At 35.5% G+C, this 18815-nt stretch overlaps 1 protein-coding gene across 9 annotated transcripts in view; it reads left to right on the forward strand.

Moving 5' to 3' along the window:
* The window catches only part of JMJD1C (jumonji domain containing 1C), a 318677-nt gene that overhangs the window by 274976 nt on the left and 24886 nt on the right, over window positions 1-18815 (forward strand). For all 9 annotated transcript variants that reach the window (XR_005016920.1, XM_036829659.1, XM_036829660.1 and 6 more), the window contains 9 exons: window positions 332-456; window positions 1768-1911; window positions 2009-2195; window positions 2311-3995; window positions 6278-6450; window positions 6713-8922; window positions 13874-14075; window positions 17222-17436; window positions 18365-18517. Coding sequence is in view for 8 of the 9 variants with exons in the window: in XM_036829659.1 (XP_036685554.1) it covers window positions 332-456; window positions 1768-1911; window positions 2009-2195; window positions 2311-3995; window positions 6278-6450; window positions 6713-8922; window positions 13874-14075; window positions 17222-17436; window positions 18365-18517 (5094 nt within the window). In the remaining variant the exon portion in view is untranslated. The remainder of the gene's footprint in view (window positions 1-331; window positions 457-1767; window positions 1912-2008; window positions 2196-2310; window positions 3996-6277; window positions 6451-6712; window positions 8923-13873; window positions 14076-17221; window positions 17437-18364; window positions 18518-18815) is intronic.

An 18815-nucleotide genomic window follows, 5' to 3' on the forward strand; every position in this document is an offset into this window, starting at 1 on the left:
TTTAAGACATATTTAAATATATACAGATATATATATTTTATTATTTAATCATTACCTATTTTCTGAAGGATATCTGTATACATATATAGATATCATTTTAAGAAGTGAGTTTAATCCAAAAGTACACCAATATGGTATTTCAGTATTGTGTTTATAAATTCAGTTAACAGTCTCTGCATGTTTTAAGACTTTGGCAGCTTTTTCACCAGGATCAAAATTTGTAGTTGTTTATGGTAAAGTTTTGACAACTAGAAGGTTCATACATCAAGTTCCAAATTACTTTTCCATTTCATCCATGAACTCATCATGTATGATGTGTGTTTTTTTTAAGGTCCTTATTCCTTGAATGGATACAGAGTGAGAGTATATAGACAAGACTCTGCCACCCAGTGGTTTACTGGCATAATTACTCATCATGATCTCTTCACTCGCACCATGATCGTTATGAATGATCAGGTAAATAGTCCAATTTTTGAAAAGAGATGGTTACAATTCACATATTCCATGACTCTCCTCCGCCCCCCCCCCCCCACCGCCCCACAGTGGATCAACAGGTTGACACCAAATAATTTTCATCTCTAGGTGCAGTCATGTAATCCTAATAAGTTCAAATGTGTCTGATGTTACATAGAGTTCACTTGAGGTCACAGCGAGATAGTGATGCCAAATTTATTTCAACACTGATAAAATCAGTCCCTGAAAAGGAGGCATCAAACTCTTATTTGTTTAGTCTTTTTTTTTTTTTTATCAGTAGGTCAGCTAAAACTTTCTAAAAGTCTCAGCTTTTCTGCCCCTCCAGTAATAAAAATACTTCCTAAATGGTTTCTTTCCACGAATGAAAACTTTAATGCACACTGAAGTTCTTTTTACATCAAATTCCAGAGTTGGGATGCTCCCTTAAGTTTTATAGCGAATATGGTTAATGTTAAGGATATGAATTTAATGGGAAGTTTTAAGTTAACAGTCTGAAAGTCTTAATTTCAAATCTTTTAAAGCTGTACTGTATTTACCCCCAGAAAATAGATATTTACACCTTCCTACCTGAGTGGATTGTGGAGGGTGTCTGAATAAATGAGAACCCCCTCTATAAACAATGCAGATGCTTTGGTTAAAATTCTAGTCAAAATGCTAAATAAACTATATCATTTAATTTTATTTAATTTTTTTCCTTAAAAGCTAACAAACTTTGACCTCTCAGTGAAGCACAAAATTGCCTTTAGTTTTTAAAATAGTTCTTTCTTTAACCTGTCTTTAAAATTATTACTCATTTATATGATTTTTGTCCTTTTCTGCTTCCCATGCTCTACCTTCTTCTTCCTTTTTTTTTGGCCGCACCATGCAGCTTCAGGATCTTAGTTCCCCAACCAGGAGTTGAACCCAGGCCCCAGCAGTGAAAGCGCCAAGTCCCAACCACTGGACCGCCAGGGAATTCCTGTCATGCTCTACCTTCTTGTTTTATTTTACAGCTGTTTTTTGAAAATTACTTTTTATTTTTGAAATACATTTTATGGCTTGGCAATATACTCTTGAATAACTCTAATCCTTGTTTTGCAAGGTATACTTGCAATAGATGTATTTGCTTTTTAATTTTTAGTTAGCATGTGAAACAGTAGTCTTATCTTTAATGGTTAAAGTTGATTTATTGTAAGTCTGACAGTATCTCAGACTGATTTCTAACATCTCTACTCAGTAAAGAAATTGTACCTAATATCACATTGGCTAGCTGATTGGATTTAATTTTTGTTCTTGTTTTGTGTCATGGATTAGGTACTAGAACCACAGAATGTCGATCCTTCTATGGTTCAAATGACCTTTCTAGATGATGTTGTTCACTCTTTGTTAAAAGGTGAAAATATTGGCATTACATCACGGCGAAGGTCTCGTGCCAGTCAAAATAGCAACACTGTTCACGTATGTATGTTGTTAGTGATGGATTATGGTAAAATATTTTCCCTTAAATTACTTAGGATCAGATAGTGAACAATCATTGTTAATTGGTTATTTTTAGGGTCATTATACACGTGCCCAAGCAAATAGTCCCAGACCAGCAATGAACTCCCAAGCTGCTGTACCAAAACAGAATTCACACCAGCAACAAAGAAATATTCGTCCAAATAAGAGGAAGGGCTCAGATAGCAGTATACCAGATGAAGAGAAGATGAAGGAGGAAAAATATGATTATATAGCACGAGGAGGTAGGACCCACCTTTTTTAAAGGGCATGAGAACATATAAAACAAAAATACATTTAAAATATACTTATTTAATATTAATTTGAAAGATAAAACTGTTCTTTTTTTAAATCTTATAGAAAATCCTAAAGGTAAAAACAAACAGGTGATGAACAAAAGAAGGAAACCTGAGGAGGATGAAAAGAAACTAAATATGAAAAGACTACGAACCGACAATGTTTCAGACTTTTCTGAGAGCAGTGACTCAGAAAATTCAAATAAGAGAATAATAAATAATTCCTCAGAGCAGAAGCCAGAGAATGAGTTGAAAAATAAAAACACTTCAAAGATAAATGGAGAAGAAGGAAAATCCCAGAATAATGAGAAGGCAGGAGAAGAGACACTAATAGATAGCCAGCCTCCCTGGGATCAAATACAGGAAGATAAAAAACATGAAGAAACAGAGAAACAGAAGTCTGTTGACTCTCAGCTTCAAGAAAAAATGATTATCCGTTCATCAGAACAGGCCACACTTTCTGATCATAATTCTAACGATTTACTTCTTCAGGAACGCGATATGGAGAAAACACATACGGTGGAATTATTACCAAAGGAGAAGTTTGTATCCAGACCACCCACACCAAAATGTGTTATTGATATTACGAATGACACTATTACGGAAAAGGTGGCTCAGGAAAACTCAAGTACCTTTGGCCTTCAGACACTTCAGAAAATGGACCCTGACATTAGTGATTCAAAACATTCAGTCACAAATACAAAATACTTGGAAACAGCAAACCAAGATTCTGACCAGAGCTGGGTCAGTGATGTAGTTAAAGTAGATTTAACCCAATCAAATGTTAGGAATGCTTCTTCAGGAAATGAAAACCTGAATATGGAAAAAGAGAAAAATCAGTATGTCTCTTACATATCTTCTCTAAGTGCAGTTTCTGTCACAGAAGATAAGCTGCATAAACGAAGTCCACCCCCAGAAACTATAAAATCTAAACTTAATACTTCAGTAGATGCTCACAAGACAAAATCCAATCCCTCACCTGAAGTTGTTAAACCTAAAATTAACCATTCCCCGGATTCTGTAAAGTCTAAGCCCACTTTTGCAAACAGCCAAACTGCTGGTGAAAGAAGACTGGCAAGTAAGATAGAACATGAGTTATCAAGATGCAGCTTTCATCCGGTTCCTACTAGAGGCAGTACATTAGAAACTACAAAAAGCCCTCTTATCATTGATAAAAATGAGCATTTCACAGTTTACAGAGATCCTGCACTTGTCGGGTCAGATACAGGAGCTAATCACATTTCACCTTTCTTAAGCCAGCATCCTTTTCCTCTTCATTCTTCATCCCATAGAACGTGTTTAAATCCAGGTACCCATCACCCTGCCTTAAGTCCTGCACCCCACTTACTGGCTGGATCATCCAGTCAAACTCCATTACCTGCCATTAACACTCATCCTCTGACTAGTGGTCCACACCATTCTGTTCATCACCCTCATTTACTTCCTGCTGTGTTACCTGGAGTGCCTACTGCCTCCTTACTCGGTGGCCACCCTCGACTGGAGACTGCTCACGCCAGCAGCTTGAGCCACTTAGCACTAGCACACCAGCAACAGCAACAGTTGTTACAGCACCAGTCACCTCATCTTCTTGGACAAGCCCACCCATCTGCTTCATATAATCAGCTTGGACTTTATCCAATTATTTGGCAATATCCAAATGGAACACATGCATACTCAGGACTTGGTCTGCCTTCTTCTAAGTGGGTTCACCCAGAAAATGCAGTTAATGCTGAATCTTCGTTAAGGAGGGTAAGTTAAGCTGTGGTTTACCTCATGTCATATATTTATTAACATATGTACAAGTGTTGATTAATTAATTAATTAATATCCCATTAATTTTTTAGATTTCTTATTATAAAATATGCTAGAATTTTTGAAACAGTTATTTTTCTAATTATGATGAAACTTTTGATGCTTAGTAACTTTGGAACTGTAAAGCTAAAATCTCAGAAAAGCCTATTTATTTTTTTAAAAAGCCAATTTAAAGAAGTAAACCTCTTAAGTTGTTTCTAATATACTTAGTCTTCATAACTAATTATGGTATATATCCATAATTATTTTGCTCAGGTAAATTCCTAGAAGTGAAACTTCTGGATATAAAATTTATGTAAAATTGTAAGGCTCTTGATATGTATAATCAAGTTATTCTTAAAAGACAAATTGTTATATTTCCCAGTTAGATACATTATATTGATGTATACTACAAGCTATGACTCTCTAAGCCCCTAGTTCTCTTAAGGGTGCCGAGGCTGGAGAATCCTGATATTGGGAGTGAAGTTGGGGCTGAGCGTCTCTCTGCTTGACAAAGTATTGCTGAAGGCGGGGGACAGGGCTCTTTCTTATTCCTTCATGCGCTGTGTGGTTTTTCCAGCCAGATTAATTTCCATGCTAAGAAATGGTTGTTGAGGGCATTACCAGCCCCATTCTGAAAACTGGGGGATTGGGTGTCACTGTTAAACTCTAGGAGGCAACTTAATCCTTGGCGTGGACCAGGATGCTTTTCAGGTATTCCCCAGAATCTTTCAAAACACATTTTATTTATTTATTTTTATTGTGGTAAAAGCTACAACGTTAAATTTATTTAACCATTCTAAAGTGTACAGTTTAGTAGTGTGAAGTATATTCACATTGTTGTGCAACAGATAATCTAGAACTCTTTCATCTTGCAAAACTGAAACTCTGCCCATGAAACACTAATTCCCCTTCCCCCTAAGTTCTTGGCGCCCACCTTTCTACTTTCTGTCTCTATGATTGTCTGCTTTAGATACTTCATTTGAGTGGACTCATACGATATTTCATGTAGCATAATGTCCTCAGAGTTCATCCATGTTGTAGCATGTAACAGGATTTTCTTCTTTTTTAAGCTGAGTAATATTCTGTTATATGTATATAGGTATATACAGGTACCCTTGTAATCTATATAACTTCAGATTTCTGGATCTTATAGAATTGAGACCTTATTTTAAACATATATTTGAATGATCCTATGTACATGTATATATATATATTTTTTTCTTGTGTGAGGTTTATGTATATTTTTAATCTAAGAAATTTTATAGCAGCATATCTTTGGTGTGATATCATACTGCTTTCACATTATCATTTTGAGATGTAAAATGTATGCCCTTTGGTAAAACCAAAGGATTGTATTTTCCCAATATCTGATTCAACACAGTATAACTCAACAAAGCATTTTCTGGAAGAATTTCAGTGAGTCATAGTATAGAAACAGTCCTTAAGCATGTAACTAGATAGTTGTAAGTGTCAACATAGAGATCAATGTCACCAGATATTCACTATGAGAAAGGCAGCATGTTGATGTTAAAAAAATTAATTATGTTGTACCTCCACACCTCCAAGTTTAATGGTCCAACAGCATCTATAGCTTATAGTGAAATGGAGTACAAATGTGTCTTGAAAATGTAATTTTCTGCCAAATCTAAATAAATTATGACATTGGAAAAATTATTTTTGACAAGAAAAATTGGCAAATAAACTTGACGAAATCTGGTGAAATGTATTTTAGCAACATGTTTTCTGTTTTTTTCTATTAGCAGCATATAGTCTTTTGGTGTTAGAATCTTAGGAAATCTTAAAAGCTAGGTTCTCTGTACATCATTTGTAAGTTAAAGGCAATGATTTCAAGATCTGCAATCAGTAAATAAATTTCTGGAAATAACTTTTTTTTTTTGGCAACACCACACAGCATGCAGGATATTAGTTCCCCAACCAGGGATGAAACCCATGCCCCCTGCAGTGGAAGTGCAGAGTCCTAACCACTGGACTGCCAGGGAATTCCCTGGAAATTACTATTTTAATGCTGATTGATTTTTTTCATCATATGGAAAAATCCATATAACTATGTTAGTTACTTATTTGTCTGGATATTTCTCATAAAATACTTAATAAATATACTGCTATATTAGTATGTCACATACTTCATAAATATACTACTATTAAAGTCCTGCTCTGATACTGTGTTTAGCTTTTTCTAGTAACTGAAGGATGATTTTTAAAAATTGTTTTGATAGAATTCTCCCAGTCCTTGGTTACATCAGCCGACCCCTGTGACCTCAGCAGATGGTATTGGATTACTTAGTCACATTCCTGTCAGACCTTCTAGCGCAGAGCCTCATCGGCCTCTTAAAATTACAGCACATTCCAGTCCACCACTGACAAAATGTTTAGTAGATCATCATAAAGAGTAAGTTCACCAATGCTTAAAACTTGTGTTATAGTTTTTCTTAATTCAGTTTATAAATAGATAATTTTAGCAAATGTCTTAAAACTAGGCTGAATAATAAGTACTATTCTTCTGTTTTTATATTCCTTTGATTTTCGTAATAATATTATAGCACATGCAAAGTCGTGTTTCACTTTTATGATAGAATAGTAACGCATAGAAGCTATATTTGTATTATACAAGAAAAAGTGTTTACAGAAACCCTCGTGTATTTTCTTTGCAGAGAATTGGAGAGAAAAGCTTTTATTGAACCATTGCGTTCTGTTGCATCCACATCAGCCAAAAATGACCTGGATCTAAATAGGTCACAGATGGGAAAAGATGGTCACTTGCATAGGCATTTTGTGGATCCTGTATTGAATCAATTACAGAGACCACCCCAGGAGACTGGAGAGAGATTAAACAAATATAAGGAGGAACACCGTCGAATTCTTCAAGAAAGTATTGATGTTGCTCCCTTTACAACTAAAATCAAGGGCCTTGAGGGTGACAGAGAGAATTATTCCAGAGTAGCACCATCATCTTCTAGCCCTAAAAGCCATGTCATCAAACAAGACAAAGATGTAGAATGTTCAGTATCAGATCTTTATAAGATGAAGCATTCAGTGCCTCAGAGTTTGCCTCAAAGTAACTATTTCACTACATTGTCTAATAGTGTGGTCAATGAACCACCAAGGTCATACCCATCCAAAGAGGTTTCAAATATTTACACTGAAAAACAGAGTAATACCCTTGGAGCAGCAGCAGCTAACCCTCAGACTCTGACTTCGTTTATATCATCTCTTTCAAAGCCTCCACCTTTGATTAAACACCAACCGGAAAGTGAAGGTTTAGTAGGCAAGGTACCAGAACATCTTCCCCATCAAATTGCTTCTCACTCAGTAACAACTTTCAGAAATGATTGTAGGAGTCCTACTCATTTGACAGTTTCTTCTACAAATACACTCCGGAGTATGCCTGCTTTACATAGAGCACCCGTATTTCACCCACCAATCCATCATAGCCTGGAGAGAAAGGAAAGCAGCTATAGTAGCCTTTCCCCTCCAACATTAACTCCAGTGATGCCCGTAAATGCTGGTGGGAAGGTTCAAGAATCACAAAAGCCTCCAACTCTGATTCCTGAGCCTAAAGACACTCAGGCAAATTTTAAGAGTTCTTCTGAACAGAGTTTGACAGAAATGTGGAAATCTAATAATAACCTCAGCAAAGAGAAAGCTGAATGGCATGTGGAGAAAAGCAGCGGAAAGTCACAGGCTGCTATGGCATCTGTCATTGTACGTCCACCTTCTAGTACAAAACTTGATAGCATGCCAGCAATGCAGTTAGCTTCCAAAGATCGAGTTAGTGAAAGATCTTCAATTGGGGCAAATCAAACAGATTGCCTCAAATCAGCAGAAGCTGGAGAGAGTGGAAGAATCATTCTGCCAAGTGTGAATTCAGACAGTGCTCACATAAAATCCGAAAAAAACTTTCAGGCTGTCTCACAGGGCAGTGTTCCCAGTTCAGTCATGTCTGCTGTAAATACAATGTGTAATACCAAAACGGATATATTCACATCTGCTGCCACTACCACCAGTGTTTCCAGCTGGGGTGGTTCAGAAATAATTTACTCTTTATCAAATACCATTTTGGCCTCTAAATCTTTAGAATGTACCTCTTCGAAAAGTGTCAGTCATTCAGTGGCTCAAACACAAGAATGCAGGGTCAGCACGACAGCTCCAGTTACACCAGCCAGTAGTAAGACAGGAAGTGCTGTTCAATCCAGCTCTGGGTTCTCAGGCACAACTGATTTTATCCATTTAAAAAAGCACAAGGCAGCACTGGCTGCAGCTCAGTATAAAAGTAGTAATGTCAGTGAGACTGAGCCTAATGCTGTGAAAAATCAGACATCTTCAGCCTCCCCTCTCTTGGATAGCACTGTAGTCTGTAGTACAATTAACAAAGCAAACTCTGTAGGAAATGGGCAAGCATCCCAGACAAGTCAACCAAACTACCATACTAAACTGAAAAAGGCCTGGCTTACAAGACATTCAGAAGAAGATAAAAATACTAATAAAATGGAAAATTCAGGGAATTCTGTATCAGAAATTATTAAGCCATGTTCTGTCAATTTAATAGCCTCTACATCGAATGATCTACAAAATAGTGTAGATAGTAAGATCATAGTTGATAAATTTGTAAAAGATGATAAAGTCAATAGGAGAAAAGCCAAACGAACTTATGAATCTGGCTCTGAAAGTGGAGATTCAGACGAAAGTGAAAGCAAATCAGAGCAAAGGACTAAAAGGCAACCTAAGCCAACTTACAAAAAGAAGCAAAATGATCTTCAGAAGAGAAAAGGTGAAATAGAAGAAGATTTAAAACCCAATGGGGTTCTCAGCAGGAGTGCCAAAGAAAAAAGTAAATTGAAGTTGCAGAGCAACAATAACAGTGGTAAGTAAATTAATTACTCTTTTATCTCAAGTAAAATGGGCTGTAAGTTCTTGCAATAATGGTGGTGTTCTCTAAAAATTAGAGAGCTTAAAGGCATCTTTGACTTCATTTGTATGCCCTGGTGTAATGTATGTGCTCATTGACTTCATTTCTACATTCTTCATTTCTACAAGTACCCTGTAAGAGGAAATGAGAGAAGACCTATCAATATTTCTCCATTTTCAAGAGACTTGTAGAAATATGTTTTTACATAGCACTCAGGTTGGCAAAAACCCAGTGTGTAATTTAGTAGTTATTCAGAATTTTGACCATTTCTAAAAATTGTCAAAAGGCAGTTACAGCTATACACTAAAAGTGGATTTCTAATACAGGCATACCTTGTTTTATTGTGCTTTCCAGATATTGTCTTTTTTTTTTTTTTTTTAAACAAATTGAAGGTTTGCAGCAGCCCTGTGTCAGGGAAGTCTGTTGGCACCATTTTTCCAACAGCATTTGCTCACTTCATGTCTCTGTCATATTTTGGTAATTCAGACTTTTCCATCGTTACTGTATAATATTTGTTTCGGTGATCTGTAATCAGTGGCCTTTGATGTTACTATTGAAAAAAGATTACAACTCACTGAAGGCTGAGATGTTGGTTAGCCTTTTTCAGCAATAAACTATTTTTAAATTAAGGTACATGCATAGTTTTTTAGACATAATGCTGTTGCACACTTAATAAGACTGCATTATAGTGTAAACCTAACTTTTATGTGCACTGGGAAACAAGAAAATTTGTGTACTTTATGGTGGTGGTCTGAAACTGAACCCACACTATCTCCAAGGTATGCCTGTATTAGGTATTTACCTATAACAAGATAATAGTTGAAAAAGAATTCCTATTCACAAAAACTTCCTTTAAGTCCCACTTTTAGAAGAGAACTACTTCGAAGTAGTGTGGATGTAGCCCATATCTCACCCTTTGTCATCTGGAGAAAAATTGAAAACTTTAAAAAAAAAAAAGAAAAAAATAAAAGAAAACAATGAAATTACCTTCTATTTAACTAATAATGCTACTCATTCAAGCAGTCCTTAACAATGGGTAAAAGTTAAATAAAAACGGGATTGGTGGTTTTGTTTGTTCATTTCTATATTCAAGAAGAACTTCCATAGTAAGTAAAAGTTTCAAAACTGATAATATTTATATTTCATTTGTGGCTACGACAGGGCAGAATAAGTGATACTTGCTAGTAATATTCACTATAAAGTATTTCTGTATGTTTTTACTCTAGAAGTAGTTTTTCTCAGTTTGCTTATTTTTTTTTAGGTATGTTGCACAAGGCAGAAAGCAGTTAATAGTTTCACTATATCCATGTATTCATCCACATACAATATATGAAATATCTGTGACAATGTGGACATTCAAGAAGTACTGTAACAAGCATTTGGATGCTTGAAGGCTCTTATTTGGGCCTTTTTACTGAATGAGGTTTTTCCCACATGCCTGTGTGGAAACCAGAGGCAAAGTGAAGGAGAAAAAAAACAGGAGGATGGAATCGTAGAAAAGGACAGAAAGTGAAAGAACAAAGGAAAACAAGCTCAACTAGAGACAGGCTGACAGACTGAAATGCAAACATAGTAAGAAGAAAGAAAGAGAGGGAGATTGACAACGAAGGATACAGGATGTGTGCCATTTATTTGAGTGTTGGATTGCATACTGTGTTGTCATGTGTTCTGCTTACTTCCCCAGTGAATTCAAGAAGCTTAGTGTGGTCAATAATTGTTTCTCTTTTGTTTCACAAAACATTTGGTGTCGAGTATTCAAATACTGGAGTTAAACTTACAGAAAACAGAAATAGGACTCTTCCACCTTTTAACACTTAGAATATTCTTGAGAACTTAAATTTATAAAATTAACTCTTAATGAAGTACATATTCTGTTTTCGTTTTGAGACTGTGTATGTACATGTTCCCAAGTAAGTTTTAAGACAAAGACTGGAATCAGCACTTCCCCCTCCAAGTTGTAATGCTTAGTCAAATCTCCCCTACATAGTAAATAACATTTAGCATCAGACAGGCTATTTTAAGTCCCATTTATTCCCAAGTCCAAAGTAATATTAAGTGACTATTAAATGCCATCTATTAATTATGGGCAGAGTTGACTTGCTTTTGTTCTGGGCTATCTAGAAAAGTTCTCTAAATTGGGAGTTCATAAATTCTAAACCTGAGTGGATTATCTCCCTCATGGATTAAATATTATCTTTATCCTTTTAATGTTCATTGGGGTTGTCATCAGTCATAGTCAATCGAAAAGAGTTAAGTCTGCACTTAAACAATGTAATATTATTGCATAGACTATTATACATGTATAATTATTACACAAATATGCATATCATAGTTTTTAGTACATTCTAAAGCCAGGTACAATAGAATTTGCTTTATCTGCTGTTTTAGAAAATCTTCATATCTGTTGCCTTTTGTTACCGATAATTAAAAGTTGGATGCTTTTCCGCGACTAATTTTTTACATCATTTTATGTACTGAAATTTCCCATCAGATTTAAATGTAAGTCCTGTGACACACAAAATGAGTGGTTTAACTGTTAGCAGAGTTCATTTCTATATCTCAAAAAATATTTTTAAGGTGAAGGCATATCAGAGATTAAAAGTTAGCATGTATTTTTCTCTTATTTTCTTCCTCAGTTTTCTGTTGCTAGAGCAGCTGCTTTGAGGATTTACTGATAGAGAACTAAGGTTGAAAATGTTCTTCTGGTATAAAGGAAGAAGAAATATCCATTGAGTTAGGTATTTTTTGTTGATTTAGTGTCTAAATCTCAAACTTTTAGATTTTAGATGTTACCAATAAATTATATATATAGAATTGAAAAATGGAGTTTTATTTTATTTATTGTACAAATAATATTACAGTAAAATTCATAAAAGGAGTTAGGCATAGTCATGTTTGGCCTAGTCTAGAAGCAAAAAATACAATATGAAAAACAGTCTACATGACCTGGACCTTCGTATCTTTATAATTTATTCATTCATTTAAAAAAAAGGTCTAAGTGTCCATTTCATGTCACAGAACTGAGAGTTGCTTTGAAATGCCTGGTTCTTTCTTTATAATACTATTTAAATTTTTCACAATAGTATGGTTATCCATACTCTTTGAACTGTTCCATTGTCTGGAATGCAAAAGCATATTGGTTAATGGTTGTTTTCTAGTCTAAATAGAAAGATTTCATTTAGTTTATTCTAGTGTAATAAATTAAAAAGTAAATAAATGATTGGAAGTAATATAACAAATCAAGATTTATCAGCAGTGTACTACTGTTGTTCATTCTGACTTCAAGAAGCTCTGAATTTTTTATACAGTCCATAGGAGAAATCTGTCTTATACACAATGGAGGAAATAACAAACGTTTTACACAAGCCTTCTGGAAACATTTTTATTCCGTAAGTGGTATGTGTGCCCACATACGTGTATCTCTAGTGGATTAAGCCAAATGGCTCCTTGCCCTAAATTAGAGACAGAAGAGGGGAGAACATATAATTGTAAAAGGACCAGGCAGCAGTCGTAGAAGTGCTTATTATTAACTGGAGCCTATTTCAAATGGGCCACCCTGGAATTTAAACACAGCACTTCCTATGTTAAGATGTATGTGATCTTGCTGTAATTGTACTACGTACGCTAACAACAGGTAAGTTGATAGAGCTCAGAACAAGAGTTCTGCTGTATCTTCTGCAAGAATTATATAATCTCAGGAGAACACTTGAACTGCCTCTGATCCGCAAAATGGGCAGGATTAGTAAACAAAAGGGTAGGAAATACAATTTATTCATTCAACATGATAGAAATAACAAACTATGTAAATCTCAGGTCTGGCATATAGCTACATAAATATGGGCAGTATAAGTACGCTGATAGGTGTCAACAAACACTTGCTTGTCCCAACGTGCTTTTAAGTGAATATATTTTTTAAAATTGAATAGGCTACATTTAACTTAAATACAATATAATGTTTTGAGTTCTTGCTGCTCTATAGATGACTGATTACTTGAGCTCGTGTTATTACAACAGTTAAGTTCAAGTTAATGAACGTGATGGAGCAATGATGCAGAGTATAGTAAATAAATTAATTTTTTTCCTGCAAGTATTAAATTGTATAGTGCGTTAGAGTTTTGTTTTTCTTTAGACTTCTCTGATGCCTTTTTTCTTTATACCATCAATAAAGACGGACAGGTTAATATTGGCTTTTTTCTTTTACATCCTTCAAACCCTTTGATTTTCTAAAAGATACTGCTTCTATCAAATATTGATACCAAATGGAGGGCATTATAATAAGGGAGAGATATTAGGAGAAAAATCTTAGCCCCTCTTCCCACAAATATAGTGTGATAAAATTGAAATTTGTCTTGATCCACATTTACCTTTGGAGAATCAGATTAAGTATTTCAAAACACTATAAATATATTGAAACTAGCCTGTAGTTTCTAGAAGTATTAACTTTTGGTCTTTAGGTCCTTCCTGTGCATCTTAAAAGAGCCTCCTCCTACATATAACAAATTTCTGTGTAAAAGAGCTGCATTTTTATCTATAGATTTACATAGAAAATGAATGATTATCATGTTTGCTACTATACAAATATGAATATTGAGTATGTGAAGATTTCAGTCAGCTGGAAAATTTACTTACGTCTGCATTTCCATTATACTGACATTAAGAGTTCATTTGGTTAGTAGAATAGTAAATAGAAATGCTGCTATGGACTTTTTAGTTATTAATGAGTACCTTGAACTATAATCTCTTTTCTACAATCTTAATAATATATGATCACAGTTGTATAATTGACTTGAACTTTTTTTTTTTGCCTTTATTCTCAGTGATCTTTAATTGATTTGAATATTATCTCAAGGAGTTTACCTTTCTAGAAAGTTATAATCTTGCTAATACTTTCCTACTGCTTTTACAGCTGGCATCCCTCGTTCAGTATTAAAAGACTGGCGTAAAGTCAAGAAGCTGAAGCAAACTGGGGAATCCTTTTTACAGGATGACTCCTGCTGTGAGATAGGGCCTAATTTGCAAAAGTGCCGAGAATGTAGACTTATTCGGAGTAAGAAGGGAGAAGAACCAACTCACTCACCAGTGTTTTGTAGATTTTACTACTTTAGACGGTAAGTTGAAAACAGGTAATTGGGGGAAAATATGGTAATAGGATATTGGAAATTGTACTGTCGTTCTGAGGGTTTTTTGGAGGTGGGAATGAGGCTTTGAGCCTCTGTGTTTCTGAAGCATTATAAAAAGACACTAAACTTTTTGTGTGCCAAATTTAACAATAGTTAACCGTTAGACTAAATTCATATTCACACTGCTACTTGTTTTCATATGACCTTTCTCTTCTGAGAGATTTATTTTTCCTTAATGAGAAAATGTTAGTATTTTTTCTAAATTATAGGAAATAGCAGTTTAAGTATTTTTTAAATTTATATAAAACAAAACAATGTCACATTTATATCTGTGCATTAGCCACAATAAAAGTCTATAAATCTAGGTAAACAATCTAGGCATTAAAGTCAGTATGTTACATTACAGATACCCATACTTTGGGTTTTGTTTTGTTTTGTTTTTATTTATTTATTTTTGGCTACATTGGGTCTTTGTTGCTGCGTGCCGGCCTTCTCTAGTTGTGGTGAGCAGGGGTTACTCTTCATTGCAGTGTGTGGGCTTCTCATTGCGGTGGCTTCTCTTGTTGCAGAGCACGGGCTCTAGGCGTGTGGGCTTAAGTAGTTGTGGCTCGCGGGCTCTAGAGCACAGGCTCAGTAGTTGTGGCGCATGGGTTTAGTTGCTCCGCAGCATGTGGGATCTTCCTGGACCAGGGTTCAAACCCGTGTCCCCTGCATTGGCAGGTGGATTCTTAACCACTGCGCCACCAGGGAAGCCCATTTTGGGGTTTTTTAAATTTTGTTTTTATTTTAATTTTTATTGGAGTATAGATACCCATACTTTTGTTTTGTTAAACATTTGTAGCTATAAAAATATGAGTTATAAAATGACAAGAAGGATTTGTTAGTAGCACGTCACATTTCACAGGTTTTGTGGTAAATATAAAAACAACTTAGTAGTTGTTATGGGCTTCTCTGGTGGCACAGTGGTTAAGAATCCACCTGCCAATGCAGGGGACACGGGTTCGAGCCCTTGTCCGGGAAGATCCCACATGCCGGGGAGCAACTAAGCCCGTGCACCACAACTACTGAGCCTGCGCTCTACAGGCCACGAGCCACAACTACTGAGCCTGTGCACCTAGAGCCCGTGCTCCACAACAAGAGAAGCCACCGCAATGAGAAGCCCGCGCACCACGACGAAGAGAAGCCCCCGCTCACCACAACTAGAGAAAGCCCACGCGCAGCAACGAAGGCCCAACACAGCCAAAAATAAATAAATAAAATAATTTTTTTTAAAAAGTTGTTATTAATTTATATACTACTATAATATTAATATTACTAAATAATACTTTAATACTAAAAATTTATAGACTTATAAGAGTTTAAAGAATAGCTGGGTAACCCAGCCAGTAGAAACTAGTTAATTTCTCAGATTCTAGAATCAGTCATTCCTGGATTTCGGTTCCAGCTCTGTCCTTAGTTGCTGTGTGACTTTATTAACTGTAGTAGCACTACAGCTAAGCCTGTCTCATCTGCATAATATGAATAATAGTGTTACCTACCTCACAGAGATTTCATGACGATGAAATGAGAATAAAGTACACAGAGTTCTTAGCATAGTACCAAGCATGTATGGAATGCATCTATGATGTTGCCTGCAATTATTTTCCTAATCATCATCATCTTCTTCCTAAGAAGTTACGAGGCACTTTGCTGTGGCAAATAAATGTACTATGCTGGTGGCCCAGTAGAGACCCCAAAAATATGTATTGGCAGAAACAGAACATTTCTTCTTTACTTCATGGTTTTTCTAGCCAACAATCCCCAAAGGACAGACAACTTCAAAGAACAGTTATAGAAGGTAGTCCACATGGAAGTACGGAAAAGGTGGAAAAGGAATCAGAAGGAAAGTAGGTTTGAAGAGATAGGAAAACCTTTGGAAAAGTTTTAAGGAAGGAAAGGTAGACATAACACAAAGCTGAAATAAGATGATGGGTTGTCATGAAAGGAGAAAGTGTTTTTTTTTTAAGAAAAAGAGGGAAAGGTAATAAAGGTATAGGAAGAAGTGGTAAAAGGAATGTTGTTAGTATTGTCCATTTGAAAAATACAGACTGATTTGTAATGTACTTCTCATATCCCCTCTTTGAGAGTAAAGAGAGTAAGTTCAAAGACAGTTGAGAAATAACCGTCAGCCTGTAGGAGAATGGCAATTTTGCCTTCCATTTACCTTAAACTTCTCTGAATTGAGTGGTTACATAAATTGGACATCAGAAGCTAAGAGAAGGAAGTAAGCACAGTAATTGAGTTCCTAATATACTATTAAGAATTTCAATCTTGTTCCTCCAAATCATGTTAATGAAGTGTCATTTTAATTAGTGAAGAAAATGGGTTTTTAAAAATTTTTTATTTATTTTTGGCTGCATTGGGTCTTCGTTGCTACGCGCAGGCTTTCTCTAGTTGCGGCGAGCGGGGGCTACTCTTGGTTGCGGTGCGCGGGCTTCTCATTGCAGTGGCTTCTCTTGTCACGGAGCACAGGCTCTAGGCGCGCAGGCTTCAGTAGTTGTGGCACACGGGGTTCATCGCTCCGCGGCATGTGGGATCTTCCTGGACCAGGGCTTAACCAGTGTCTCCTGCATTGGCGTGCAGATTCTTAACCACTGTGCCACCAGGGAAGCCCAAGAAAATGTATTTTTTAATTTAGCTTTTTCTTTTTTTTAATCTCAGTGAGTCTTAAGGTGATTTACGGTATTTTCAACTTTAGAGGGTGCTGACTTAGATTATGTATAAAATAACTGCATTGCTCAAGGCAGCATTCGGCCAACATTTTAACTCTTTTCCTCATGAAACACTTGGACAGTTTTCATTTGACTGGAGTTAAATAGTTAAGTATAAGTGATAGGTAAAATCTTATTTCTTGAAATAACCTAAAATTGGTGCCACTGCATTGCCATTTGTGTAGCACTATGGGAGTCAGAAGTTGGTTAAATTTTATTAATAAAGTTTGTATGTATAAAGAACCACTCTATTTTCATGTTTTTTAATTGTAAATTTATATATTTATAATGTAATATAAAAATATAAATTAATTATACATTTACAACTTTTAAAACCTGGACTTCTGTCTTGTTATCTAATGCTTTTATGTTTTAATGTTTCAGATTGTCTTTTAGTAAAAATGGAGTGGTTAGAATAGATGGCTTCTCTTCTCCTGACCAATATGATGATGAAGCTATGAGTCTATGGACACATGAAAATTATGAAGATGATGAAGTAGACATAGAAACTTCAAAATACATCTTGGATATAATAGGTGATAAGTTCTGTCAGTTAGTAACATCTGAAAAAACAGCTTTGTCCTGGGTGAAAAAGGATGGTAAGGAAGTTAAATACTTAGACCATGCAACTATACACATTTTGTTTTAAGAATTTCTCTTTGGAATATGTTTTATCTGTGGGAGACGTCCTTAATCTTACCTAGGCTTGTTTACTTTTAATTTTGATAATGACACTATTATGTGCAAATGTACCTATATGTAATTAAGGTAACATATTTTCCAACTGAGGTTGAATTGAATGGATTAGCAATTTGTGAAATTACAATAGCATTTTGGTATTTCTGCCATTATGACATAACTGAGCACGATAAAGACACTTTGGATGTGAAATTGGGAAACTTCAGCATTTGCCATATAAAGACATAATCCATCCCAATTATTTAAGCTTTTTATCTCATGTGATTCATCAGTCTTTGGAGTTAGATAGACTTACATTTGTATCTCAACTTTATTCCTTGTTTAACTGTATGAAATGGGAATGATAACTACATCATAGGTTTGTTTTTAAAGTAGTTATGTTATATTTACTAAGTAAAGCACCTAACATACTAGGTGCTCAAAATGTTAGCTTCTTTTCCTTCCCATCCCTTAAGTCAGTAGTTCGTCCCCCAGGGGACATTTTGTAATGACTCAAGACATTTTTGGTTGCGTAACTGAAAGGTGTTGGGGGTACAGAGAATTAGCATCTATAGGTGGAACCCCAGATGCCACTGCGTAGGGTAGCCGCCCACAGAAGAGAATTATTCATCCAAATATCAAGGGCGCCAGGATTGAGAACCCCTCCATTAGATGTAAGTCTTCTGAAGAGAATTACTAGTTACATCAAGAAATCTGCTATTGATTGTTAATTAATAAATCCTTCAAAGTTTTTGGTTCGCCTTTATATTTTTGTTTTTGTGCATATCAGTGAAAATTGTATGGAAAAGAGCATGTTTGCCTTTAAATTTTTATTTCCCTGTATTTCAGCCAAAATTGCCTGGAAAAGAGCAGTGAGAGGAGTCCGGGAGATGTGTGATGCGTGTGAAGCAACATTGTTTAACATTCATTGGGTTTGTCAAAAATGTGGATTTGTGGTCTGCTTAGATTGTTACAAGGCAAAGGAAAGGAAAAGTTCTAGAGGTTAGTTATAACTTCATATAAATTGAAATTTTTTTTTAGGACCACTCATCTAGAAAATTTGATGAATTAGATGAGTTTTTTCCCTACCTTCCTTAATTATGAATATATTACATTAAGGAAGTTTTATGAAGCTTATGTTTAAAAAAGGAGGAGTTAACCACAGTTTATTAAAATAGCCAGATTTTCTACAATAAAACTGCATCTATATCTTTTTAGGCTGATTAGTAGATCCACTCTCTCATTTCAATCAGATTAATGCAGCCCAAATTTAGGTTAGGCTTTGCTGCTTTCAGATTCC

The sequence above is a fragment of the Balaenoptera musculus genome, chromosome 16 (genome assembly GCF_009873245.2).
Source record: "Balaenoptera musculus isolate JJ_BM4_2016_0621 chromosome 16, mBalMus1.pri.v3, whole genome shotgun sequence".
In the NCBI taxonomy this organism is placed as follows: Eukaryota; Metazoa; Chordata; class Mammalia; order Artiodactyla; family Balaenopteridae; genus Balaenoptera; species Balaenoptera musculus.